This window comes from Dermacentor silvarum, chromosome 1 (assembly GCF_013339745.2).
Source record: "Dermacentor silvarum isolate Dsil-2018 chromosome 1, BIME_Dsil_1.4, whole genome shotgun sequence".
In the NCBI taxonomy this organism is placed as follows: Eukaryota; Metazoa; Arthropoda; class Arachnida; order Ixodida; family Ixodidae; genus Dermacentor; species Dermacentor silvarum.
Window position 1 is genome coordinate 145,420,751 of NC_051154.1, and position 27,887 is coordinate 145,448,637.

At 45.3% G+C, this 27,887-nt stretch overlaps 1 protein-coding gene across 1 annotated transcript in view; it reads left to right on the plus strand.

Annotated features, from left to right (window-relative positions):
• The window catches only part of LOC119436200 (luciferin 4-monooxygenase), a 70,374-nt gene that overhangs the window by 24,059 nt on the left and 18,428 nt on the right, over window positions 1–27,887 (plus strand). The window contains exons 5-10 of the mRNA XM_037702982.2: window positions 1,738–1,940; window positions 2,587–2,752; window positions 20,243–20,414; window positions 21,425–21,525; window positions 21,642–21,786; window positions 24,343–24,600. Coding sequence (XP_037558910.1) covers window positions 1,738–1,940; window positions 2,587–2,752; window positions 20,243–20,414; window positions 21,425–21,525; window positions 21,642–21,786; window positions 24,343–24,600 — 1,045 coding nt within the window. The remainder of the gene's footprint in view (window positions 1–1,737; window positions 1,941–2,586; window positions 2,753–20,242; window positions 20,415–21,424; window positions 21,526–21,641; window positions 21,787–24,342; window positions 24,601–27,887) is intronic.

Consider the following 27,887-nt stretch of genomic DNA (forward strand, 5'->3'; position numbering starts at 1 on the left):
CTTACATTCAACATTTTCACAGAATATTCGCTTTTGTATGGTGTTCTACCTATGAGCCTATGAGGCGAGATAATGGGCCGGATTCACAAAAACGTTCTTACGCTAAAACTGTTCGTAGGAGCAGGCGTCTGCCAATCGTGGTGTTGGACATATCATTAGCGAAGGCGGCTGGCCAATGGCAAGCAGAACTTACGAAGAAAAAGCTTTGTGGATTCGGCCCAATATCATTAGACATGTATGTGCTGGCGAACTAGGTCTGGTGCGTCTATTTGTGCGACAGATTGTCGTTTCTTTTTTTTTGTGTGTGATATTATACACCAAAGATTGCGATCATTTCTGCAAGTTAATGTAATCAATGCTTTACCCAACCTGGTTGTTTTATCTCAATATTCTGAGCGTCCTTGTTTGTGGGGTCTTATGTATGAAGTATATTTCGCTGTGTATGTCCTCATGGTTCGGTTTTCTACTGAATATCTCTACACAGTATCGAGAAAACTACTGTACAAAAATGTAATATCAATGATTTTCCCACCTTCCCTTTACCGTTCTACATTCTCTGGTTTGTCAGGGCTTGACGTACTTTAGCGAGTCCGCAAGATGCCTTTGTCCCCATGTGCAAAAACAATGTTTTCTTTAAGTTACACAGTGAAACGCTACCTGTGAAAACGTGGCTGTATAAAAAGCATTTTTGTATCTACTGTGATTAGTCACCTTTGTGATGTACCTGAAACTATAGAGCACTGCTTCATAAGTTTAAAGGTACAATATTGTTTTGAGGTGTACTTCAAAGGACTCTTAAGAAAGGTTTTTATTTGGAATCTGCGTAACCATCCGGTAGTTGATTGCACCTCACAAGAAGACTTTGCCATTTGATATGTTTTTCCTAATTGGACTGCATAGCTAATGGAAGGCATGCATGTTACACCGAAACGCTGAGCCCATTGTTTCGTCGAAATTTCAATATGCTCAACTGGTTGGTCACTCGAAAGACATGTATGACCTAACAGAGATTCAGCCGAATTCAGTTCAATTTTATTCCTTAAAGGCCCCTTTTTGGGCATTACATAAGGGGTGGGATTTTATTTATATTAACAAACAAGCAGAATTGGAACAACCCTTGATGAGGTGCCTGTCGTTGCCACTCCAAGTGCGAAACTAGTAGTTTTTCTGTGGTGAATGGTGTGCACATCGAGACTTATAGGTCCCTTCGGAGCCATTAAGACGTGATGTGTTGGGTAGTGCTTGCACGTTTCTGACATATAGTATTATGCATGATGCGATAAATACCATATAAGCAAAAAAAAATAAAAAGCGATTGTGGCCTAATGGTTAGAGCATTGGGCTGCTGTGTTGGGGGACCGAGGTTCAATTCCACCATTAGCACGTAATTTTTCTGTTTTAAGTATGAGCTAATCGGCAAGGCAGCAGTCATGGTCAGGAAAGTCCGGGAGGGTTCGCAAAGAAAGCATCGCTTTAGAAATTGGGGATTTTGACGTAGTGAAACTGCACAGTGGGTTATGAAGGACGCCTTATAGCGGAGGGCTCCGGGATAATTTTGACCACTCGGGCTCCTTTAATCCTCATCCAAAGCATGGTAACAAACGTTTATTGCAATCTCCTCCCGTTGGAATGAGGCCGCTACTGCCAGGCATCGAAGCGAACTCATGCTCAGCAGCGCAACGCCATAGCCACAGAGCCCCCGCGGAATAACGCTGTGCCTTCGACCCAACACCGCAGGCGCTGGTGGTGTTCGGCAGCCACGCCGGGGCGCATCCGTTCGCGTCGCTGCGGAAGACACCGCTGTCGGAGCGCCAGGCGCCGCCGGCAGCTGCGGACCCCGGCAGCTTGCTGTTCGTCCTGTATTCGAGTGGCACCACAGGCAAGCCCAAGGGAGTCATGATCTCGCACAGGAACGTTGTCGCTCAATACATGTCGGCAGGGTAAGTACCATGATGTCTGCCTTTACTCTACTGGTGATGGACGGAACAGTGTGTGTGTGTGTGTGTGGTGTGTGTGTGTGTGTGTGTGTGTGTGTGTGTGTGTGTGTGTGTGTGTGTGTGTGTGTGTGTGTGTGTGTGTGTGTGTGTGTGTGTGTGTGTGTGTGTGTGTGTGTGTGTGTGTGTGTGTGTGTGTGTGTGTGTGTGTGTGTGTGTGTGTGTGTGTGTGTGTGTGTGTGTGTGTGTGTGTGTGTGTGTGTGTGTGTGTGTGTGTGTGTGTGTGTGTGTGTGTGTGTGTGTGTGTGTGTGTGTGTGTGTGTGTGTGTGTGTGTGTGTGTGTGTGTGTGTGTGTGTGTGTGTGTGTGTGTGTGTGTGTGTGTGTGTGTGTGTGTGTGTGTGTGCGTGCGTGCGTGCGTGCGTGCGTGCGTGCGTGCGTGGTGCGTGTGTGCGTGCGTGTGTGTGTGGTGTGTGTGTGTGTGCGCGTAAACCGTCATATATGGCCCGCGTAGCATGGACCGAATAGAGTGAGCTCACCCTTCTTGCTAACAGTGGCGGCATACATTCATCGTGAAACTAGCACAGACGGTGTAACAGCACTTCTTAATAGCAAACCGCGTTTTTGTTTTTTATGTTTACTCGTTCCAAGCAGAGCAGGCCCGAAAAGCCCTCGTCCAGCTCGTCACATTGGAACGGCTCCTTTCAGTCACGCGTCAGGGATACTCATGTTGAACAGCGTCTTCAGTCGAGGAGACACTCTGGTCGTCTCAGGCTGCCCAGATCCAGATGTGCTCATCCCTGCCATCGCTAAGCATAAGGTATGCGATTTATATATGGTGCGTCTACATCAAGAGTGCAATTGAGAAGAAGCAAATTTTCAAAATATTTCTGTCTATGATCGTGATTGAAAGAAGGCAAGAAGTTTTTGTATGGTGTTTGGGGGGAAATAAGAACACTAAATGCAAAAAAGCATCATCAAAATAGTTCATTAAATGCGCATTTTGATGAGTCATAGACTGATCTTTAACTGCTGACAATACGTCATTGCGCAAATCAACTCTGCCTATTACTGCAGTGGTGAACATTCAGTGTGCAACACGAGACCTGCGTGCACCAAGTCTAAACAGTTCTTCACAACACAAAAATTTATGGCGAAACTGGAGCCACCCCACAAGAGGTGCCACAATTACGCCTATAGCCTATTTACTCCGAAAAAGTAAACACCACATTTATGTGCTGTTAATTAAAACGCTTATTATAAGTTTACCGCATTGCCGTCTGCCACCTAGAGCGGTGACAGTAACGAGTGGTAACACTGCGTCGCAACCTTATAATAGCAAACAGTTTCCGTATACCGAGAGTCAATAATGTGTAGGGTCAGTTACTAAGATGCTGAATGGCTGTATACTGGGTGACCCACGTAACCTGTGCGGAAAGCACCAGAAATCTGGATGAGGAATTTTTCAGAATGGTCTGCAATTTTCTCATTAGTTACCCAGCCATTTGTTTGTCGGCGTGTAGCCTTTCCAGCTACAAACAGAAGCCTGAAGAACGACTGAAATGAGGGGAAGTTGGCGCGGATTTATCGCGATGTCTGCGCAGCGCGACGTAACACAGACTCTTCCTTTTCCTGTGTTACATCGCGATGCCCAGGCATATAGCTATGAAACAGAAGTCCCTTTTCTAAAGGCTTACTTCGCAAGGAACCACTCTAACGTATTCTTAAAAGGCATGAGTTGTTCAGTATGTCTGGGCATCAATTAAAAGAAAACTGGAAAACTCGACTATTTGTTTCTCCTAACTCAGTTAAATTACTGTAAACAGCGGTTACGAGGCGTTTCACTCCCGGCTCCTTTTCGATCCCGGTCCGCGTCTATTCCCGCTGATGTATAACACTTATCTCCTGCCTAGCGGTTTCGAAGAGCAAGCGTCAGTTCCCGCACTGCTTTTTTACAGCGGAGCTGTATATGTCTACCCTCCCATAGATTTTTCAATGTCCATGCCTCAAAACTCCCGCGCCCTCTATGAGGTGGCAAAGCAAACCAGTTAGGCATGTGCTAACACCTGGCATAGCAAGAAGAAAGCTAAGCAATCACCCATGATGATGATGATGATGATTTACTGGCATCCCGTTTGGAACAGGGCGGTGACAAATAGTCACCCAGCCTGCTTGATTTATTCAGGTATGCTATACATGTATTTATCTGGCATTTTTGTTTGCATCTCGTTAATGTTCTTTTTCTTCTAAATCTACCTAGTACCGCTACCTATTACTGAAAGAGATCCGGTCGTATCAATTTCTTCGCAGCTTTTTTTTTAACCAATACTCTCAACGTCTCTGGCTTATCTCGACTGTTGACCGGTTGACGCTTCCGTCTACTTGTTAAACCCAAGCGCTTCTGGAATGTGTACGTTATCTACGGTTCTCACTGGGTGAACTCCTTCACATTCCATTAGGATGTGCTGGGTGGTCTCCGGAGTTTTTGCTGCAGCATCCGGTATGTTTTGGTCCTTAGGCAACCGGCTCGAGCAGACTCGAGCAGGCAACAGGCTCGAATAGCAAGGCTATTTGAGGCTCAAATAGCAAGGCAAGGCTAAGGTGTTATTGTGCAGATTTTCCCTTCTAATTTCTTTCTTCTCATTCTTGTAAATCGCCATGGTAGTTTTTGTTTCAATTCTTTGCATCCAATTAACTGTCTCTCTTTATCTCACGTTCTTTCTCATGACTCCTGGTTGTCTGTTTACAGTTTCAATTACCCTGTACTTGGATGCCAACTTTCTTGACCTCTTCCTCTATTCTGTGGCCACGCTTTTCAGGTACAGATACTTGTGCACTTTAACACCCATTTATTTTCATCCATGTTCCTGAGTCTTTCTTCAAAACTAATTTTTCATCGTGCTTCTCTGGCTTCAAGAGAGGTCCAACCCATGTCATCCTGCACTGCCTCATTTGTGGTTTTACCGTTGGTTCCCAAAGCCAACCAGCCTGCCGATCTTTGGCTAACTTCCAACCCCGACAAGATAACTGATTTTAAGCATAGAATGGCATTTGCGAAGGTTAGCGCTGGCACCATTACTCCTTTCCGGACTCCCCGCACCACCCCATACTTATCGTGGCCCCACAGTGCTCTGTGTTTCATTATTGCTGCATTCCGCTTCCCCTTTATTTTCAGGTTATCTTGGTGTGTGCTTGAGTAAGTCTTTCCTTCGTTTATGTATACGCCGAGGTACTTATATTGCTTGACTATGGGTATGACTTGCTGTTGAATTGACACCACATAATTTCTCGTCTCTTCATTAAAGTTCATAATTTCCGATTTCTCCGTGCTAAACTTGAGGCCTAGATTTGTCGCTGCGTTGCCACAGATATTCCCAAGTGCCCGTAAGTCTCTTGCATTGTCCGCTAGTAGCACTATGTCATCCACATACATCAGTCCAGGGACCTTCTGTTGCACCATTTGTTCATTACGCATGTAGGATAAATCAAACCCTAATTCACTGTTTTCCAGTTGTCTTTCTAGGCCCTTAACATAAAGCGTGAACAACAATTGAGGCAGAGGATATCCTTGCTTCGGTCCTTGGTTAACTTCCACCACTTCATTACATTTTCGGCCTTCCCATACAATTTGTACTCAGCTGTCTCTATATATCTCCCTCAGCAGCTCCACAATATCGTCATCTATGTCTTCGTGCTTGAGAATATCCCATAACAATTCCCTGTCTACGTTGTCATAGGCTCCTTTAATATCTAGAAATGCTATCGATAAAGGTCTATTCTGAGTCAATACTACATAACGCCGCGCTCAATGAGGAGGCGGAGCAAACCAGTAATGCATGTGCTGACACCTGGCGTAGCAAGAGGAAAGCTAGGAAAAGGGCAGCGAGTAGCAGAGAAAATCGTGCCCGAGAGGCTGCCTGTAAAGGTGGATACACACATGAGGGCAAAATCCCGCCTGCTCTGCGGGCCAAACAGTCACGTGATAACTTGAGTCCGGCGCGTTCGTGTTAGGTCAGGGGCCGGAATCTCCCTATACCTCCCATGGGACGCTCGGTCCCATGCCGATGCGCGGTGGCAGCGCCGCTTCCACAACTGGCGGCTGCCGGATATCCTACTGGAAATAATTCACAAACAAAACAATGCCTCCATGACGTCACTGATGAGGTCAGAAGGTAAAGAGAGAGGGCGTGCAGCCGGGAGGAGGAGGGTTGCCGCTGAAGCCCTCCTTTCTCACTTCGCATGCAAGCGGACTGTGTTCGTGCTCCCTTGCAGGTCCGCTTCTACTATTGCCTCCGCCGCCCCCTCTCCTAAAGCGCTTGCTTTTTTCTTTACTTTTTGCTTGCGAAAGCCAAGTCGACGGTGGCGCACCTAGAAAGTCCACGTTGAAGCTTGCAGGCCGGGCGCGCGCCGCCGCCGCCGCCGGCGAGTGCGGCTGCGCAGAGGACTTTAAACATTGCTCTGAGGCGGAAAAAAATATAAAGAAGTGAAAAGCGCGCGCTATCATCGTCCAATCGGAGATACAGGAGAGAGAGAAGCAGCGCTTATCAAAGGATGGCGCTACTTTTCTTATATAGGGACTTTAGGTTTACCTTGCAAGCTGCTATTCATTTTCTAAACCACTGGGACATTGCTCGTACGCGCCAGTGCCAAGCAATTATAATGAAGAATATTTATATGGCGAACCGTTGTTAATTACCAATATTCGCGGTTAATATATTACATTTCGTCATTTCGTGAAAGTAGTCGCTTTGAAAGTCCTAACTTGCGGTTACGTTTAGGGCTACACTCCAACTAGTCCACAGATATAAGGTGGGGGGGTAGCATGAAGAAAATAACTTCCTGGCACCATCAATCGTTAATTTTGTTCGTGTGTTGTGAAGTGGATCAACTAAAACGAGCCGATTTTTCGGCCAGCCAAAAGTCAACACAAGTAAAAGTGGAAGGCTTTTGGTTTTATTCACACATTCGGTACTGGAAAAAAACTGACCTCCACGTAGTGCGAAAGTGACAATCAACAGAAGCAATTTTCATTCACAATGTAAATTTGTGCATAATAGAACGAAAACAGATTCCAGAAGATCCAAACCAATGCGAAAATTATTAACCACCACGGCTGCGTCTTTCTTTCTTTTTTTTTTTAACCTTGGCTGTGCATGTCGACAAAGAATGAACAAAATGTATTGCTCAAAAACGCGCACTCAAGCCATTCATTACAAGTATTTCACCGGCAACAGATGGGCTGCCGTCATGACGAATGAGTCGAACGACTCTGCTCTTATATGTCTGTCCACTCAGGCTTGCACAGAAGTGGTTTACTCATGTAAAATGAATACCTGCTCGAAAAATAGAGTGAAATACTTGTGCTTACCCGTGGTCATTAGGAAACCTGAAGAACTTAGCAGAACTTGAATTCCCGGTGTTCGAACACTACAGAGACGCGCAACGCATGTTATGCCCCCGATTTAGCCATGCTCGTCTAATGCTTGGTCGACCTTTTCCTGCGTCTTCCATTCGTTGCACGCCTGATGAAGCTTCTCTGTCTTATCTTTCCCATCTTCACACTTGGGACGACAACCGAAGCAGACGACCAAGCGCGATATGACTTGTGATATCGCTGAGCGAGTGGCAAGGGTGAGCGGAGGCAAGCTCGACGGACGCACGATTGCGACCACTTCCCGCGCTTCGCCCGATTTAAAATTCACAAAAAAATAAGAAAAATAACTTAGGATGTTCGGCAACCGCTAGAAGCGCGCTTATGCCTTGAAACCGAAACTAGCTTTACTTTCCGGGGGCTGGTTAGGTCGCATTCCCACAGCCGGAGCGCCGTTAGCGGAATCCGCGTGCTTACTCTCGACTCCAACTCTCGACTCCAACGTTTATTAGCACCTGCGCGTTTGTTTACTCGGCGTGCTCTATATTCCATAGCGCTGTGAATCCCTCAACAAGAGCCAAAAAAATGACGGTTGCCTCGTCACTTAGCGTTTTCTTATGCACCTCACTCATGTTGAGGTCACGCAGGCTGCCCGGTCTGAGTAAATAGAAATGCGCGCGCAACCACGACTCGCATTTCCTGCTGCACAACAAAAGCACATGCGGTCACTGCTGCACAAAAAAAAAAAAAAAAAAAAAACAAGTGGCTTCAAGCCGACAAGACGCCATCTTAGCCACGCCAATCCGTCCAATGCTGACAGATTTGACGCCGACTACGCTGAATTGAGGTCAGACGACCGCCAAACGAACGGCTGGAAATACCGGCGAGCATTTTCAATCCAGACCGCGAGCGGTGGAGGCCGGACTATAGGCGAGAGCGGCACGTTTCGATGACGCGCGCGTCACGTGATACGCCATCCGCTGCGAAAATTCCTCCTCCGTCCGACCGTGTGAATGCACCTTAAGCGGCGGACTCTACAGGAAGACGGGTGCCGCGAAGCGGAGAATTCGGCGAAGCGACGCAGGTACTACGTTACTAAATTGGACAAACAGCCACAGGGGTGCCTACGCGAAATTTCAGAGGGACTTTCTGGACAGACATTTCGGATTCAGTTGTGCAGTGTGCGTCAGACTGTGGTTCGAGAACGATTTGGTGGTCATTGGTAACGGTCGAGAGGTCGCGAAGCGTGAACGTGATGCGGTTTTGACAGCTATCCCAGCTTCTGACTTAGCCAGCTGCTCGGTTTGGCTGCGCCGAGAGAGCACTAATGGCCGTAGGGCGCATCAATAATTTGGTGTGACAGGTGCTTGCTGACAAGCCATCAGCTGCATTTCAGCGCCTGCGCAAAGAGCCGAATAGGCAGTTTGTATGTTGCGTGCGCTGGTATGGGGAGGACGTGTGTAGATGCGTACTGCTGAAGAACAGCTCCGCTGGTAGCCCACATTCACAGAGTGGAATGACTGCGATTTTCTTTTCTTTTTCTTTTTTTTTTTTCTGGCTTTTGCCTTGTCGGCCTCAGTCAGTCGGTGTCAAGCTGTGGCTCTCCATAATCGATGACGAGGTTTCCGTGATGGCATACGATACTGATAGCGAGAGCTGATCCGGAGATTTTATGTCTCACAACTACCGGGTCGAAGCTTTTTCGTTCCTACTGCACTTCGTTCTGCGCAGCCCGAGGAATCTGCTCAGCTAGACACGGACACGTTCAGCCCATTTACGAGCTTTAACGTTTGATAGCAGAATACGGATGGGGAGTAGTGATTATACCCGTGCCACACGGGTAAAGTAAAGTGCACTTTGAGCGAGTGCACTTCAGCGCGCTGAGTGTCACTTTGGCGGTGTGCTGCTACACGAGAAAGGAAAGTGTTCTTTCAAATTGATGACCATGGCGACCGGGAGTCAGACGGGAAAGCATATGTTTATTAATATAAAAATGTGTGCACGAAAACAGTTGATTATTGCTAAAAACAACATTTACAATCCACCTTTATAAGCGCCGGCAACAACGGAAACTTGACCAGCAACAGTCAAAACGACTCGATTCGCCAAACTGCGCAGTCATTATCGGGCGTGGTCGTGAACAGCCCGAGAGCAAGAGTAGTTTTTTTGCTGTTCTTGGTTTTTTTGCGGTGTAGCACATTTTATTATCTTGTAACGTTAGCAATTTAAAACAATGTTATTAAAAATTACCCCTGACTCTTCTTTCAATATCACTTTATGTATATATCTTCTAAGCATTGCTAACGAGGCTACACACTTTGCCGCCGCGAAGTGAGTTCGCCGAACACACTCGCCGGCGAGTGCACTCTGCAGCGAGTGTCACTAAGCGTTCCCGTGTGGCAGCCTGCGAATGACACTAGCCGCGAAGTGCACTCGCTCAAAGCGCACTTTACTTTTCCCGTGTGGCACGGGTATTAGAGTGGTTCGCTTTGAGACGCTGGTTCGATTCTCCCCACCGCCATGAAATTCTTTTGATGATTTATTACAATCTCTCGAAATTATTGCGAGCGAACGGACCAACGTACGGACGGACGGGGCACGTTCTGTGCCTTCGATAGCTTATAACTGTTGTCCGCAGTAAAACATTATTCGATTAATGGCTTGTGTTTAATCGACTAAATAATTGTGCTGGTTTACACGTACATCTCAGAACGATTACACATTTTTCACAAGATAGTTACTCGGAAAAAACTGGAGTTTGATGGCGCAGTGCCAAAGAGGAAATTCACTGCGGCCTTTTGGTCATTGCTAGCACCCCGGGTTTGAGGTTTTGGTTTTTGGTTTGTGGTTTTCTTATCCTGCACTCAGAAACACGGAAACAGCTGAAATCGATATCTCACTGCAATGGAAAGAGGGAATGCAAGGTCAACGCAACCCGCAAATAAAGTTTTAGAAGTGACAGTCATGCCTGTTTACCCCTGCCACCACGCCGGAATTCTCGACAGACGTCCCTAATTTTATAGGCACGGCAATGATCATCAACGTTCAGTATGCTGCTTGTGCACAGCCGGCTGCTTCGCCGAATGAGCACAGTAATAAATTACCACCTGTAGGCGCTTTAGCGCCTGCAGGTATCATGTGTCTTGTGCAGTCGGTTGAACGCCGATTGCAGGATCAGGACGACCTATGTTCCATCTCAACTTTATGCAGTTTTGTATATTTATAACGGCGCTTGCCTTATTTGCCCCGTTACGTTTTCGGTTCCACACACACTTAAAAAACAATGAACGTAAAGGCTGTTGATTGATTTACTGATTGATATTGGATCATAAATGTCTGAAGGCAACCTGTGGCTATGAGGGGCGCCATAATGTGGCGCTCCAAGTTATTTTGACCACTTGGACTTCCATACGCCAGCATTTTGTTTGTTTTTTATTGCGATATCAATTATATATAAATTGTTGTGTAAGTTCCCCCTAACTAACCTTGCTTGTCCATATCGTACTGAAAAACGTGTCTTTGCATTTAATAGAGCTACTGATGATGCTATTATGACTTACCTCGTTCATGAATACGAGAATTTCTCCGATCTATGCCTTGATAAACAGTCAAGTATTGACAGCGTCTGGCTGTATTTTAAACATATTGTTATGCATTGCATTGGAAGTTTCGTACCCACAGTTTAAAAAGTTGTCAACAAACAGAATCCCTGGATAACACGGGAAATTATTCACACTAAACGGAAGATTAAAAGACTTAGCGCAGTAAAATTCGTACTGTCCCTAACTACCGATCTCGCCTCAATTCATTAAATACGCAACTTAAGAATGCAACCAGGAGTGCAAAAGAACATTTCTGCAGCACTACCTTACACAGCTCTATTAAAACTTCACCAAGCAAATTTTGGCGTTACTTGAACATTAAACAAAAGTCTAGTGTCTTGATATCATTCCTGGACGGCAAAGCTAAAGCAGATTCATTCAACAAATGCTTTCAGTCTGTCTTTGCTGTTGATAATAACCATGTTAGCCAGACTCCCCCACAACATTATAACCACGAGAAACTGGTCGGTACCCTTACAATTTCTGAGGCGGGAGTACTATCGTTGCTCCTAAATATTGACGAAAAGAAAATTAGCGGTCCGAATGATATTCCAAATAATTTTTGAAACGTTATGCTGAGCCTTGTAGTATATCCTTGCCTCCTATTCGAGAAATCAATCCGCGAATGTCGAATTCCCTCTGAGTGGAAAATCGCCAAAGTAATCCCTGTGCATAAATCAGGTGACAAACTCTGCCCGAACATCTATCGACCCACCTCTCTGACATGTACATGTGGAAAAATTCTTGAGCACATTATCGTCAAGTTTCTGACTCAATACGTAGAAGCTAAAAACTAATCCACCCTTGCCAGCACGGGTTTAGAAATGGAGTATTCACTGTAACACAACTTGAATTCGTACACGATCTCATACAAGTTATAAACAATTAGTCGCAATTTGACATAATTTTCGTTGACTTTTCCAAAGCGTTCAATCGCGTGTCACGACGGAAAATTATCTACAAACTTAAGCATTTAATTGGTGATGGACCTGTCACGCAATGGGTCAGCAATTATTTAACTTACCCCTAGAAAATTGTCCAACTTGATGGACACACCTCCGACATTATTCTCGTAATTTATGGCGTCCCCCAAGTATCTGTGCTGGCACCGCTTTTATTTTTGCGATTTATTAATGAGATAAGTAACCAAAGTGAAGTACACTTGAGATTATTTGCAGACGACTGCGTGCGCTCTACCATGAAATGAAGCATCGATCCGACCAGATCAAACTAAGCGGCGCATTAAATAATGTTTTTGAGTGGTGTCACGATTGGAGCATGATCGTTATAAAGAAAAGACAGTTTCTATGACCGTTACAAAAAAAAAATTCCGCTAAAGTTCACTTATGGTTCTAATAGCAACGCGCTACGAACTGTTACTGAGAAAAAATAAATTACGGGGTTTACCGTGGCAAAACTGCGATCTGATTATGAGGCACGCCGTAGTGGGGGACTCCGGAAAATTTGGACCACCTGGGGTTCTTTAACATGCACCTAAAAGTACACGGGTGTTTTCGCATTTCGCCCCAATCGAAATGTGACCGCCTTGGCCGGGATTCGATCCCGTGACCACGTGCTTCGCAGCACAACACCATAGCCACTAAGCAACCACGGCGGGTTACGAAATGTTACTGAATACAGATATGTGGGTATGATTATCACATCCGACTTTAACTGGACAACGCACGTTCAATATGTAGCAAAAAAAAAAAAAAAAAAGCCATGAACAAGCTTTCTTTCCTTAGACGTGCCTTAATTAACTCGCCTCCCGGAATAAAGCTACTGGCTTACGTTTCGCTTGCACGTCCGATATTAGAATATGATAACATTGCATGATTTCCCTATACAGCTACCAATGTAGCCACACTCGAAAGTGTGTAGCAAAAAGCTGCGCGATTTATCTATAAGTAACTATATAACCGGTACAGACGCACAGATTCAACTACTAAACTTATGTTTCGCACAGGGCTTTATACGCTTTATCTAGTCGATCGCAGCTGCATCGCTTGAAGTTACTATACTTACTTCTGCACAATTCATTTAGGATTAACTCCGAAGACTTCATCAATATAAGCCACTCCAGAATCACCCGCCACAAACACCCTCTCTCTCTTGAGGAATTCTTTGGCAATAATATTACTTTTGACTTTTCCTTTTTCCCCAAGCAGTGCGCGAATGGAATGCACTAGACACCTGATCTGCAATGCAGCCGACATTCCTGAAGTTTGTTGAGCTTGCCGAGCAAACTATATATGCCACCAAACTGACGTAATTTGTGATAATATACGGGTGATATATGCTTTCTATGGTATAACTGATGTTTTACAAATTTGTTTGTTTTTTCTGCTCCAACTGGTCCCATCCATGTTAAAAAAAGCGATTTGTATCCTTAGCATTGTATAACTGATTACAATTCCATAACTCCTATCTTGAATTCTTGTTTCTTTAAGTGCACCCACCCCTGTAATAGCCCCATTTGGGGTTGACACTATGCTGAAATAAATGAATAAATAAATAAATAAATTAATTAATTAATACATAAATAAATAAATGGAGACTCCAAACGAATGTTCGCCGTCGCCGTGAGGTTCCGCATATATTTAGGTATAAGCATGGTATATTTTTACCTATGTCGTATAGGCAAGGTAGATGCTATGCTATTCAACCGCCAAAGTTGCTCAAACAGGACTATGTTCTTGAGTGAATTATTCCTCAGCAACTTTTACAATTGCAGCACGTAAGCAAAGCATATAATACATTTAATTCAAGGCGCACATGTCTTTTATCGTAAATGTTCTGGCTTTTAAAAAGTGCAAAAAAAGCCATTGGAAGTGATGTTATTTGACTGGCGCCGCTTTTTACGGGCAGTGCAGTGGCGCCTGAACAATGCCATTGCAGACAGTAAGTACGCGGCGTGTTGAAGCTTTAAAGAGTGCCAGAAATTTTGGTGCACCCGCGTATGTCGCATCCACGTATATATAGTCACATCTGAGCACAGCACATCATCCGAAGAGTTCAAGCGCAACGCTAAGCCTTGCCATCGCCTTCAGTGCTTCACCCGAACTGATAATTTTTTTTTATTTCATTTCGCCACCATATCAATGCGGCCACCGCGGCTGGAAATCTACATCGCACTCAGCAGCCAAATGTCATATCCACTGAGCCAACACTGTCGAGTTTCCTTCGAGTGCCACTTCGCGAAATGTAATGCGCATTATGCACGTTCGACTATAGGGTACATGGCAGCTGCATGTCCTCAGGCAGTCAGCCGAATACCATTAGACTGCTACGTGAGCGAAAGGCCCATAAAAACAAGAGAGAACACAGTGAAAAGGTCAATTACTATTCGCTGTAACTGCGAGGACGTGACCGGCGACAGATGCCGTTTTATGAATTACTGCAATCGCCAGCGTTCGGCGTTTCTAAACTCTCCACTCTACCGTACCTACAGCTTTGGGCCTCGTAAACTCATATTCATCAGAAGCCGCCCATATAACAGAAGAGACATACTCGCTGAAGCACGTCATTCGAAGCATCTTGTACTACTATATGGTCTTGCACCATCCACATAGGCGTACTTAAAGGGAGGGGGGGGGGGCAAAGTATGCCATCCCCCCCCCCCCTTTTTGAACGCGGGCATTTTCGACTGTACGCTGGAAAGTCCAACAAAACTACACCTGAAGCTAAATTTTCTTTCTTAATAGAGTGGCCACGTAAGTATAATGTTTGTCTTTGATACGTATCCCCTGCTTGGTCATCGAGGATTGTCTTTTGTGCCTCCTCGGGACATGCTGTAGCGGACGATGCGCGGGATTCGCCATACACGCTCACGTTGCGGAGAAGGCGTGATGCTGGGCAGTTCCCGCCCGAACAAATGTCAGCTTGCGCTACTTGCATCATACCCAGTTTTTTGGGATTGCTATATCCGCATTTTAAAACGCAATCAGCTTGCTATATTTAATCTGCGGGCGACGGGAAGGTCAGTATAGAGTATTATAATCAGCCGCGTCCAATGAATGGTGTTCCTTACAGCATGAAATTGTTGGATTATCAAATGATAGAACTATTGAATCTTCGTCCAGAGATAGCCTACACACCGTTGCAGTCTCAATATCTTATCACCATCAAAAATATAATGAAACCTCTTACAAGTATAAATGTCGAATTTCATTGTGTAATCACGGCTTATCATATATATGTTCATGAAAATGACCTTGGTCGAACGTGCAGAGCCCTTTCAATAGCGATAGAACACTGACTTAGATTTTTTCTAAAGGCATGTGTCACTTCTGAATTTGCCGATTTAATTTTCAGGCTGTTTCTACATAAGAGCTACACTATTACTGTCCCGGCAGGAGTAAAAACATTAGATATTTCATATTTTGAGGAGATGATGGCCACTTTTTGATGACGTGTACCGAAAATTTGAACTTTGTAGATTGATTATGTGGTCCGAAAACAGTTCATGAATACTCTCTTTGTCCCAATTTTTAAGCGTTATACACGGCATTTAGTTGTTTTCCCCCGGTGTCCTCGGTGAACTATGCGGGGCATGGTGTTTTTATTTATTTGAAGGACGAAGAAATGTTCTGAGTGACGAGCGATAAATGTTTATTCTGTGTAGGTTCATTGCGGTCTTTGTAGAAAGTTATCCATTTGGAGCGTTCCAAGGAGTCATACTGCCGCTAATCGAAATGTTTCCCAGACTCTTAAAGCAAGAGCACGAGAGACGGTTGACATTCTGTGAAAATAAAAATAATTTTAAGCGCAATGCGTTGCGAAACGTTCTCTTTCCTGCTTTTAATGCAAGTGTTGCATGTAATTACTGAGCCCCCATTTTTCCATTTGTTTTCATGCATCATTCGAGATTCGTAGTTTGTTTCTCCGGTGTCCTCTCTGAGCTAAACAAGGCATTTTGTTTATATTTGGGGATAATTAGGGTCATGGTATGAGTAATCTGTAGGCAATGTTCCAAATGGGTGGTTTAAATGCACATTTTCCAGTAGAATACGTATGCAAGTGGTCCATGGCGTTATTAGTCTGTTTTACGAGCAGTGTAAAGCTTAGACGTATGCCAGCGCATACGTCTTAGACGTCTGCGCTGGCACAACTGAGGTCAAATTTTGCGAATATAAGGGGAACAATACGCCAGCATTGGGTGCGATGGTAAATGCGTGTTGATCAAATACAGGTTTTAAAAAATGGAACCAATTGTTCGAAAGTATCACGCTGCTGCTAGGTTTCCCAATGTCCCAAGAGAACTCTGCATTTCAGGTATTTTATACTTTGAAGGAATAGGCAGCATTTTAAGTACAATGTGTCACGTAATTCTAACTTTTCTGGCTTATTTAGAAACGCTACAAATAATTATTGAACTTTTTTTATGCGTGATATATTAGGTTTGCCTAGTGTCCTCACTGAACTAAAGGCAGTTTCTTTATGTTTGGTGACTGTAAGGACAAGGTAATGAGTGATGTCTAGGAAAAATTCAAAATAGATGGGTAATTGCGGCTTTCGCAATAAATTACGTATCCAAGCACTCTATAGAGTGTTATGAGCGTGTCTAACGAACGGCGAAGAATTGAGAACGCTGCCTTGGCAGAACTATAAAATACACCAAGACCAAATTTAGCTAAAATTGATGGTACGCTATGGAAACTCTCTGCACGTAGTTAAATGCAGTTGGATGAAACACAGTTTTTGTAAAAAAAAATCTTATGCAAGTGTTAGAGCGTGTAATACGACAGCCACCAGCTATGCTCCCCAGTGTTCCGACATAGCTGTAGGTTACAGCAGGTTTATATTTCGTGGAAGGGGAAGGGGGGTCACAGTAAGCTATAGTGCAATGGGCTACAAAGTTGTTATGTTCCTTGTCCAGTTAAAAGTGTTGCAAATCATTTCTGTGCAGTCGCCCCCCCCCCCCCCCCCCCTGTATTGTCATGCGTCATAAGACGTTCGTACTTGGTTTCAGCGATGTCCTCGGTGAACTAAACAAGACACTTGTTTGCATTCGGCGAAAATAAAGGGCGCGTTATGGGCATTATGTAGGTAAACTTCACAGAGAGGGGACCAATTCTGACATTTGCAGTAAATTACGCATGCAAGCGATCCGGAGCTTTATGAATGTATTTTACGAACAAAGCAGAATGTATCCCGCTGCCCTGGGAGAACTGTGAACTCAACCGACAGCAAATCTAGCGATAACTGACTAGGGGAGGGGGAGAGAGAGAGAGAGAGGAAGGACACCATGGTAAATATTCTGGCGAAGTAACATGCATGTTGATGAATTACTGGCTTTTTAAAAATTCCCAACAAGAAGTTCTCCACGGCATCACATGCGAACAAGGTTTCAATCAAACGAGTCATATACGGGCAGATTTTTTTTTTATGCGAAAGCATCAAGTAGCCCATTTAGTGAAGAAGCCGGCATCGTCTGTAGCAGCAAAACGACAACTAAATTCCCATTGGCTGCGACAGCATGTCACGAGCGCGCCTCGACGGAGCAGAGCGGGCGAATCGGAGAGAGAGAGAGAGAGAGAGAGAGAGAGAGAAACATTTATTTAGACCATCGAGGTCGTTGATCTTAAGGACGACTGGGTGGTGTCCTCATTCCAGGACTCCACTGGCCATGGCTGCTCGACGTACTTGCTGGACGAGAGCTTCTTGTCCCGCCAGGGTAGGGTATCGCCGGTCAGCTGTACTTCCCACCGCTCAAATGACGTGTTAGGCGTCTTTAAATGTTGAGGTTTGCCCCCGCACCCCCACGAGATGTGAAAGAGTGTAGGGCGTGTGTCGCCGCATCACGGGCAGATGCCGAGATATGTTTGAGGGTACATTTTGCTGTATCTGTGTAGGTTTGGGAATGTGTTTGTTTGGATAAGTCTGAGGGCTATTGCCTCTTCAGTGTTGAGCTTTTTGTGAGGGGGGGGGGGGGGGGATAAATCCTGCGGTTGAGTCGCTGGATCTCGAGTCGGTCGCAGTAATTTGATGACAGGGGCACGAAGGTAAAGGGTGGGGATTGAGGAGACGATTGGTTTTGGCCCGCTCGGTTGATTAGCGCTCGAGCTACGGCGTTCGCCCTTTCGTTCCCCTCCAGTCCCGCGTGGCCCAGCGTCCACGTGATTTGATGGGATTCTTGCAGCCTCTGGCCTAGAATCTGAGCCGCCAGCACCGGTGTTCGTCCGTTGGTAAACTTACGGCAGGCCTGTTGCGAGTCGGTAACGACATGAACTTCCCCGTCCACCCTGTCATGTTGATTTATTACTAGCGCCCGCGCCTATATATGGTCTCAGCCGCAGCTGGTGTCTCTGCCCTGACTGATCTCGCCGTATGGTGCGAATCGGAACATTTGCTGGGGCATAATATCGCGCCAGGTGTTGCGTGAGGGGAGAGGGCATCGCCGCGAGCGACTGTTGGCTCGAAATCGCGAAGCGGAGCGGCGTCTATAGTGGTGATGATGAGCCCCGAGGAACGTAGTCAACAATTAGCACAGAAAAACGAAGTGCAGATGCGTCGATTCGATGCAGTGCATGAGACAGCAGTGGATCTGCAAAATTCGAAAATATACCCCGCAGCAAAACTCGAGAAGATTACTCGAAGCTCAAAACACGAAGGACCGCGCAGCGGCGTTCAATTGGACATTAATGCTTTCGCATTCACAACTCATAAATGCTGAGGTATCCTCGGAATATTTAAGATATGCGATATATTTGCAGGGAACTGAAACATTTATTGCAACTGTTTCCAAGAAACAGTGTCGCTGGATATTGGGTTGTAATTTTCCAAGGTCGCACATACATGCTCCTTTGTGTCCTGTGATTATTTCAAGTAATTTATGTTGACCGCACTTCATTGTGTATAACATCGACAATACTATTACCTAAACTAGCGATACATTTATGATGTACGTGGACTTAAACACCAAGTAGAATTCTTTAATTATTAAAATTGTAGCAAATGAGCATTTTTTATGCGCGCTGTACTGCTACTATACTGGGCGGGATCAGGGTCCTCTGTCAGGCACACATTGCCTTTTGTCCCAGCATCATCTTAAGATTTTATATTGTTGCAAGAAATAAATGTAAATTCAAATAAGTTTTCGGGCTGCATTGGCTCACCGTTGCGATTGATAAATAAGTCAGTGTCTGTTGAATATAAAAATAACTGACAGACGCATTTCCAGGCTCTTTCCCTCACTGTAATAGTAATTCGCAATATATATATATATATATATATATATATATATATATAGTCCGGGTCTTGGCTGGAACGCAAAAATAAGATTGCGCTTCTATATATATTCCAAACGATGTATGTGTCCATGCGTCACGCCCACACGTATTCTTTCTATTGCGATAGCAATTATGTAGACACTCCAGGCGAATTTTCGCCGTCATCGCCTTCGCCGTGATGTTCCCTACAGTCCAAGTACGATAAGAATGAGCGACCCGCGCGCCGTATGGTGCAAGGGCAAGCGTGCGAAGGTGAGCCGAGGTGGATTGTAGCTTGACGTGCACTCTTGAAAAAGTTTGCACCCTTGAGCTTATCTTGTCCCACAACAGTAATCGTCATCTGCCTTGCTTGCGTTTCCTTTCTTGACAACTCGGCGCTCGCTACCTTCCTGTCGAGAATACTACGTGACGTTGATAACGCGCATGCCATTCGCGACCTGGAAGTACCATCCTCGCAGCGTTAAAGAAAGGAAATGCGGACGAGACAGATGACGATTATTGTCGTGTGGCAAGATAAACGCCAAAGGGTGCAAACTTGTTTAAGAGTGTGCGCTATCTTCCCGCGCGCCCTTCCGACGTTGTAGGCCACATGATCAAGCGAGCGCTAAGGTAGGAGAGCGGGCGTCTCTTCCTCTAGCGCAGCCGTGGCTGCGCATGGTTGTCCGCGCGTCAGAGCCCATACGCAGCCCGTGCACCGAATCTCGGAGGTAATTTGCAGCGGATGCAAAGGGTAAGGACATGCCAAGATGGTAACTTCATAAGCGCTGTGTTCCCGCTTGCCTAGTGTTGGAGGTCACGTAATATATAAGTTTGGGAAACGCGGTGAGGTGAGAGCAGCACGAAGGCGTTCGCTTCGAGCGCTCTTCATCACCCTATGGCGTTGTGAAAGCGAGTGCTCGCTGTCATCTAGTGAGATCTGTTCGTGTTTCTCTGTGCGCGCGTGATACCATGCTTGCTAATTTAGTTAGGAAGCGAATGTTTATTGCAATTTATACGGCCGATAAAAGCAAAAACTTTACTTCGTGTAATTGTCTAATACTTTTCTATCGCTATCAATGCTTCGCCTTTCGGGCGATACTGATCTTTTTTTTTCTTTTTTTTTGCAGGTTTCGTTCTTGCTTCTGTTTCCAACATACTTAAAAATGATGCTCAAAAGTCCACTGCTAGAGGAGTACGACTTGAGCAGCCTGATGATGATCAGTTTGGCTGGAAGCTCAGCGCCGCCAGACTTAGTAGCTGAGGCCCGGGCCAAGCTAAAGGTCTTTGCGGTCGGACAAGGTAAGCGCTTTGTGGACACGTAAATAATCTATAGAGAACATGTGTTTCAGAGAGCGATACGTCATTCTAGAAAGCCTTAAACTGAAAAGCTTAGTTTCATCCGATGGAGTCTAGGCAGACACTGAGTGCGAGTAGCATAATGGACAGTGATGAATTTACCAAAATGTAGCAGTTAACTTCTAATTAACAATAATGCATTATATTTTTGTATGCTAAACTTGAACGCGACAATTATACAAGACTATACTCCCGCCCCATTAGCAAAATGTTCGTGACAAGAGCGTAGTTCGACTCAACGATAAGTTCATTGTTTTGGGTGACCGGCAGCTCAGCCTATACACCATTTGCGGTACATCACGATAAAATATAGGAAAATTAAGTTATTAGTACCAAGTCTAACTTCTACGTGCACGTCGACGCCATGGCAAGCGACAAGCCAGGTTGCTTAGTTCGGAAAAATAAGCGTAAATTTTGACGGCATACATTCCGAAGAACGTGCAAGTTGAGACAACTTTTCTATATGCGTTAGTCTCGGAAGCTGAAGTCCCCCAGCTTTCCAATGAAAATATGTACACTCCGACGTATGTCCTGAAGAGCCATGTTTCCACTTTCCTCGCCAATTTCTCTTCCGTGTAAACTGCCTGCTGTGGAGAGGTTGAAGAATTGCGTCAGTCAACCAGGAAATAAGAAGAAAAACGACGAAATATATGACGCAATGTGTCGGCCTGTGATACATAGGCCTGAAGAAACAATAACAACCCATTAAGCTTAACAAAGCGGGCACCAATTAATTGCATCAAGTACACCCTGCAGTCCCGCACCATGCACAATTCCTTACAGAGGGTGAAAGGCGCACCGTCTATAATTTAGCGTTACATTTGGGCGGAACCCTCACTCTCACTAGACAGCGCTGTATGTAAGTCAGTTTCGTGACTGTTCGTGCTATCATTCGCATCATCGAGCTACTGCAAGCCACATCTGACGTTGTCTAATGTTTCGCGTCTACACAGGCTACGGGCTGACGGAGAGCTTCGGCGCTGGAACTTATTCTCTTGGAGTAAGCGTTAGTAGCGACTGCATCGGGGCGCCTAACTTCATGTCTAGCCTCAAGGTAAGTAAGCCGCTGTATTCCCAGTTTCACATAATGTACCCTCTATACATTTTGCTGATATGCAACCCACCGGCCGCTACAGTACATGTTTTGTCGTTAACGTGATTCACGTGCAGGTCGTGGACGTGAGCACAGGAGAAAAACTGGGACCTGGTCAGCGTGGAGAAATTCGTATTAAGAGCCCGTGCTGCGCTATGGGCTATCTGAACAACAGTCAAGCCACCGCGGACCTCTACGACGAGGAGGGCTTTCTAAAAACGGGTGCGCAAAAGTTACCTTCTTCACAAAATTGCCACATCCCGTATACTCAGTTTATGAGCACCGCTTACAGGCATGCTACACGACACGTTTTTCACTAGCAGTTCGACTATAGGTATTCAGAAGGCATCCTGCGACGGAGGCATCTCTTCTAATAAACAACCTTGCGTTCCTACTGACAAGCAGCGAAATAGGATACATATTCACAGTGAAGCAGGTTCTGGAAAAACCGATGTTGCTCTTAATTAAAGCGTGTGTTACAGCGTGATACCAGCACTCGAAACGTTCCAACTCACTTCGAGTGCTATAGTCTTTCATCGCTACCCAAGCTTCGTTTAGTAACGTTTCTTGTGTAGCGTTTCTTCGCAAGCTTCGTTAGAAAGCAGCGGCGAGTCGGCTTGTCCACTCGTCAGGTGCGTGTGATCGCTAGCCGGTCTCGACGGCGACCGGGGAGTAGCCTGGTCACTGAGGTGAGGAGGAGTCGATTTCAATGGGTTAGCGTTACGAGTGTCAAAGCGAAAAAGAAAAAAAAAAGTGTATGTGTGCTGTGAAGTGCGGGAAGCTGGTCACGTGATAGAGGTATAGAGGGGATGGGAGAGCTTAGAAGAGCGTGTATGTGTAGCGGACCACCGTCAGTCGCACTTTACCGGATGTGAAGTGAAGTGAAGTTTATTCTTCTTTTCAAAGAAAAGAGGGGACCGGGACAAAAGGCGGTAAGGCCTGACGAGGCCCCGGTACCCATAGAGTTGGCAGTAAAAAAAAGAAAAAAAGAAAATGTACTATAAGGTGCCACAAATATGTCAAAAACAATGCTACAATGCGCACAGTGAAACTTAATTAGGGAAAAAGACAGTCATGTGCAAGGTAATACTCAAGCATACAAAGTAATACACGTACAAACACAATGCATACATGACTGGTGAATTAAGACAAGAAATATGCGACTGCACTACTTGTCCGCAACAAAGATAGATAGAAAAAAAAACGTACATATAAGAAAACGGTGGATTACATTTTTTTTTTACATTTCAATTTGGCCTTCAATCAAACGTCGTTTCGTGTTTTTCTTAAACACATTTTCAGATAAAAAGAAATCATCAGTAAAGGGAAACTTGTTGAGGGCTGTGGGTACTTGAAAATTTAGCTTTTGTCTACCATAATTCGTGCGTGTTCGCGGAACTCGTAATTTTACCTTACGAAAGTTGTAATTTATGATCCTGTCAGTTACAGAGTACAAGCGGTTTCGATGAATGTATTGCAACAGCCGTAGATAATAGACTTGGTCAGCTTGTAGTATGCGATGTTTAACAAACAAGGGTTGTGTACGTAAATTTTGTGGTGGACCATAATAGCCCTCAACAGCCCGCAAAGCTCTTTTTTGTAGCAGCAGTAGTTTATGGTAGTTTGAAGACGTAGTCGTACCCCATACAAGATTACAATATGATAGTTTTGAAAAGAACAGTGCGTTATACATTGACACCTTTAACCAAACAGGCAAGAGTTTAGAAATCCTAAAAAGCAGACCAACAATTTTACTCAGTTCGGAAGCAAGTTTATGCAAGTGTATCAGCGAACGCTTTCAAAAATGTTTAGAAATTACCTGTGGCAGATAGCCCAATTCTAGTCCATGAGCGGGCCTACTCGAAGAGGCGGACATCACTTGCACAAAAAATAGAAATGCATAATCGTCCAATTAACAAAGATTCACTAATTAAGTTTTTCACTAATTACATTATGGCACATATTGCAATTTGCAAATTCTAGCCGGGGAGTGCGCAAGGCGGATCCACTTGGAACAAACCATTTTCTCGATATTTTTACAGAACTTTGCGGAGAAATGCACTGGCGTACCAGTTACTTTTGCGCCTCAATGCATAAAACGACGTTTTGTTAAGTGGAACGACAGTGCATTTTTACCGCAAGTTTGACGGCGCATACCTCGTAAATGGTGTCATCCACACAATTATTTTCAAATGGTTATGCCTTGCGAACTCCCCGGCTAGAATTTGTAAATTGTAATGTGTGACATAAGTTAATTAGTTAAAACATTAATTGGTGTTATTTTGTTAATTAGTCGATTATGTGTTTCAATTTTTTGTGGAAGTAATGTCCGCCTCTTCGAGTAGACCAGCACATGGACTATAATTGTGCCGGCAGGACGTGTGATCTCCTGAACAACACTTCGCAATATGGTGAACGTGGTTTAAATCACGGATCCGGGGCCTCAAAGAAGTGCGACGTAATGCTAACGCATTCGTCTCGCATTTATCGCTAAATCGCCCCTAAATATTTTCTATCCGTGCTGGGGATAATCTCCCTCATTCTCAAGGCGCGCATGAACGAGGAAAAGCGCTGACTCGCCAAGATCGGGTTCACGCAAATGCGACAGATGTCGCCCGACCCACCAGCTGGCTCGAGCCACACCTTTCGTTTTAATGTAGGCTCCAGTGGGCGACGAACGCTTGGTAGAGATGAAAATCGAGGATATCTTTCTAATCGCCCAGTTTGCCACACAAATCGCGAACGCCCCTAATCTGCCAATCGAACATTCACGCGCAGGTGACATGGGCTACTACAGCGATCAGGGCCTATTCTACATCACGGACCGCATGAAGGACCTGATCAAGTGCATGGATCAGCAGGTGCCTCCCGCCGAGCTCGAAGGTCTACTGCTGCAGCACGGGGCTGTTTACGACGTTGCCGTGGTCGGTGTGCCGCACGACGAATACGGCGAGGCGGCGTGTGCCTTCGTCGTGCTGAATGAAGGCCACGAGCCAAGCGAGACGCTCAAGGATGCCCTCTTGAATATTGTGGCTGGTATGTGTGCCAATCTTATCTGCGAGCACTAATTTACGGCGGCGCTGTATCATCGAAACCCACAACGAAGCGCGCCCTTTAATTTTCCCTTATATTAACAGCGGAGCTGTTCAAGCCGTGCGTAATGTGTCTGCTGAATCCAAAAAAAAAAAAAAAAACCCACAGGAGGGTGAATCTTCCTATAGATAGTATTCATGTGACGTCACGCAGCCATATCTCACCGCGCTGGTACCCTAAGATGGCGACTACGATAACGTCAGTGCAACGTATTATCACGCGCAAATTGTTTTGCTTTTTCACGGTGATTTGTCTTTCACCGGTTTATCATTGTTATCGCTCTGACGTTCGACGCAAGACGCGCTTTTTGTTGCTGTTTCACCGGTTTATCATTGTTAGCGCTCTGACGTTCGACGCAAGACGCGCTTTTTGTTGCTGTCATGCTGTAATGCCATATTGGGGTACCAGCAGGTCGAGAAGGGGCGTAAGCAAGGGAACATTACAGCATATACATAGGTTGCACGGACGTCATCACGGACGCCATATTGGGGTACCAGCAGGTCGAGAATGATGTATGTTTTGATCATGCACAGGTCGAGAAGGGGCGTAAGCAAGGAACATTACAGCGTGACATAGGTTGCACGGACGTCATCACGAACGCCATATTGGGGTACCAGCTGGTCGAGAAGGGGTGTAAGCAAGGAACATTTGACAGCAACAAAAAGCGTGTCTTGCGTCGAACGTCAGAGCGATAACAATGATAAACCGGTGAAACAGCAACAAAAAGCGCGTCTTGCGTCGAACGTCAGAGCGATAACAATGATAAACCGGTGAAAGACAAATCACCGTGAAAAAGCAAAACAATTTGCGCGTGATAATACGTTGCACTGACGTTATCGTAGTCGCCATCTTAGGGTACCAGCGCAGTGATATATGACTGCGTGACGTCACATGAATACTATCTATACCTCCCATAGGTTCTGTATAGCAGACGCTCAGTCGACGATAGCGCCAAGGCGCACTTGAGTTAGGCCCAAGCGGACGGATGACGGTACTAAGGCGGCGAAAAAAAAGAAAGAAAAGCGGCGCGATGTTTTTTTTTTTACTCCTTCTTTCGCTATAGCACTTTTTTTCTTCCTTTTTTTATGATAACGTTGCTCCGCTCGCTTTTCCTTTCCCTCATGACTTCCCTATCCCTCCTCTCATGTCTCGCCTCCCCTCCTCTCATTTTTCGAGCAGTGCTTTTTTTTTTATTTAACTGTCCGCGGCGCGCTTATTTATTTTTTTTTTTTTTTTTATCGGTGAGGGCGTTATCAGACGCACCGCCGGACCGAAGCGCGCGCTCCTCTCCTGTCCGGTCGTGCCAGGCGGTGCACCGTGCATTCGTGCTTGTGCGCAGTGGGTTCTTTTTGCGTTTTCGTGCACGCAATCCGGTTCTTACTACGATCAAGCAAGCATGTGCCCAAATTATATATAAAAGATAATTCCACTTACAACACAACAGTTCTTTGGACTCACTTTATTGTGTTCGTTTGCGAACACCAGAATTGGAGCAGACAGTGCAACACACTATACATAGAATGCAACAAAACGCTGATGGTGTTTCATGTATGTACGCACATGTAAAAAACATTTATTGTACTTGCTCCAATGGCCAATGTGCAGAATAGCTTCTCACGGCTTGCTTGTCACTCGGTCCGGGAAATCCCCCTCCGTGAAGTGCTCCGACCATATCCTGCGGTTGTTGACCTTATCTCTGGGTAAACCCATTAGGTCCGTCCTTCCAGCGTAGTTTAAGAACGCTTCAAGCCATCCTGAAGAACAGTGAAGATCATAAATTATAACGTCGCAGTTGGAACATACAAAACTGACCTCGTTTCGCGTCGCGGCAGAGTACTAGTTGTGATATATCAACCTTAATTCTCAGAAACGCATTTTTAAACGATGGCGAGCAATCAGCTAGAAATAAGTACAAAGCGCACACCTACACACGTCTTTGCGACACGCACAGGTGGTACTATATTTATCAGGAGCTTTATGTTCGCTGCTTGTGGCATAACGATTTACTGCATCATTGTGTTTTGAAATCAGGTAGCTCCTGCCTCACCACCGGACAGCCATGTACGACTGCGCACAATTACTATCACAAATAAAAACCGGGAAGTAAACGGCAAAGTGCTCACCTGTTGTCTTTAGGGATGCGGTAGAATTTCACGTCGCATGGCTCACTTCGTCTTGATGTGTTCGTACACCGTCGAACCATACACGAACAGCGACAGCTGCGAGACATTGCGGAAAAAAGCCGACAAACGTGCAACGGTAGAGTACCACATGGACCGCACTGCTCGCGAAGAAGGCGAAAACCCAAAACTGACCACATAATGCCAGAAAAAAAAATTGCTGCTGTTTTGGCCGTTATCAGCACGGCCGACGGCAAGCGTGGGCCGCGCCAGCCGCGCCGCCGATAGTGGAACGCGAGAGAGAAACGACAATTCAGAGGGGGTTCACAAGAAAAAAAAAAGGAAAAGCGACTTTGGTTTCGCATCCATTTCATGGATGGCGCTGCAATTCGCGTGGACAGAAAACCAGCGGAGTTTTCGAGGCCTGACCCCCATTCACGTTGCCTAGCAACGGAGTGCTACCTCTTCGCCCCGCCGATGATGATGATGATTTATTGGCATCCCCTTTGAAACGGGGCGGCGACAAATAGTCACCTAGGCTGCTTGATTTAATCAGGTATACTATACATGTTCTTTATCTAGCATTTTTGTATACCTCTCATTATTTTTCTTTTTCAAAAATTTACCTTGTCCCGCTGCCTATGATTTTAAGAGATCAGGTCGCATCCATCCTTTCCCTGCTTTTTTTCCACCAGTACTCTAATCGTCTCTTGCTGATCTCTACGGCTGATCTGTTTATGTTTCCTTCCACTTTAAACCCAAGCGCTTCTGGGAGTTGCACGTTACCTACGGTTCTCGCTGGGTTGATCCCGTCGCATTCCATTAGGATGTGCTGAGTGGTCTCTGGATCTTTACCGCAGCATACACATGTCTCATCTAGTTCCGAATATTTGTTCCGATATGTTTTCGTCCTTAGGCAACCGGCTCGAGCCTCAAATAGCAAGGCACTGCCCTTTGTGTTATCGTACAGATTTTCCCTTCTAATTTCTTTCTTCTCATTCTTGTAAATCTCCATTGTCCTTTTCGTTTCCATTCTTTGTATCCAATTCACGGTCTCTATTTCTCTCACTTTCTTTCTGATGACCCCTGGTTGTCTATTTACAGTTTCGA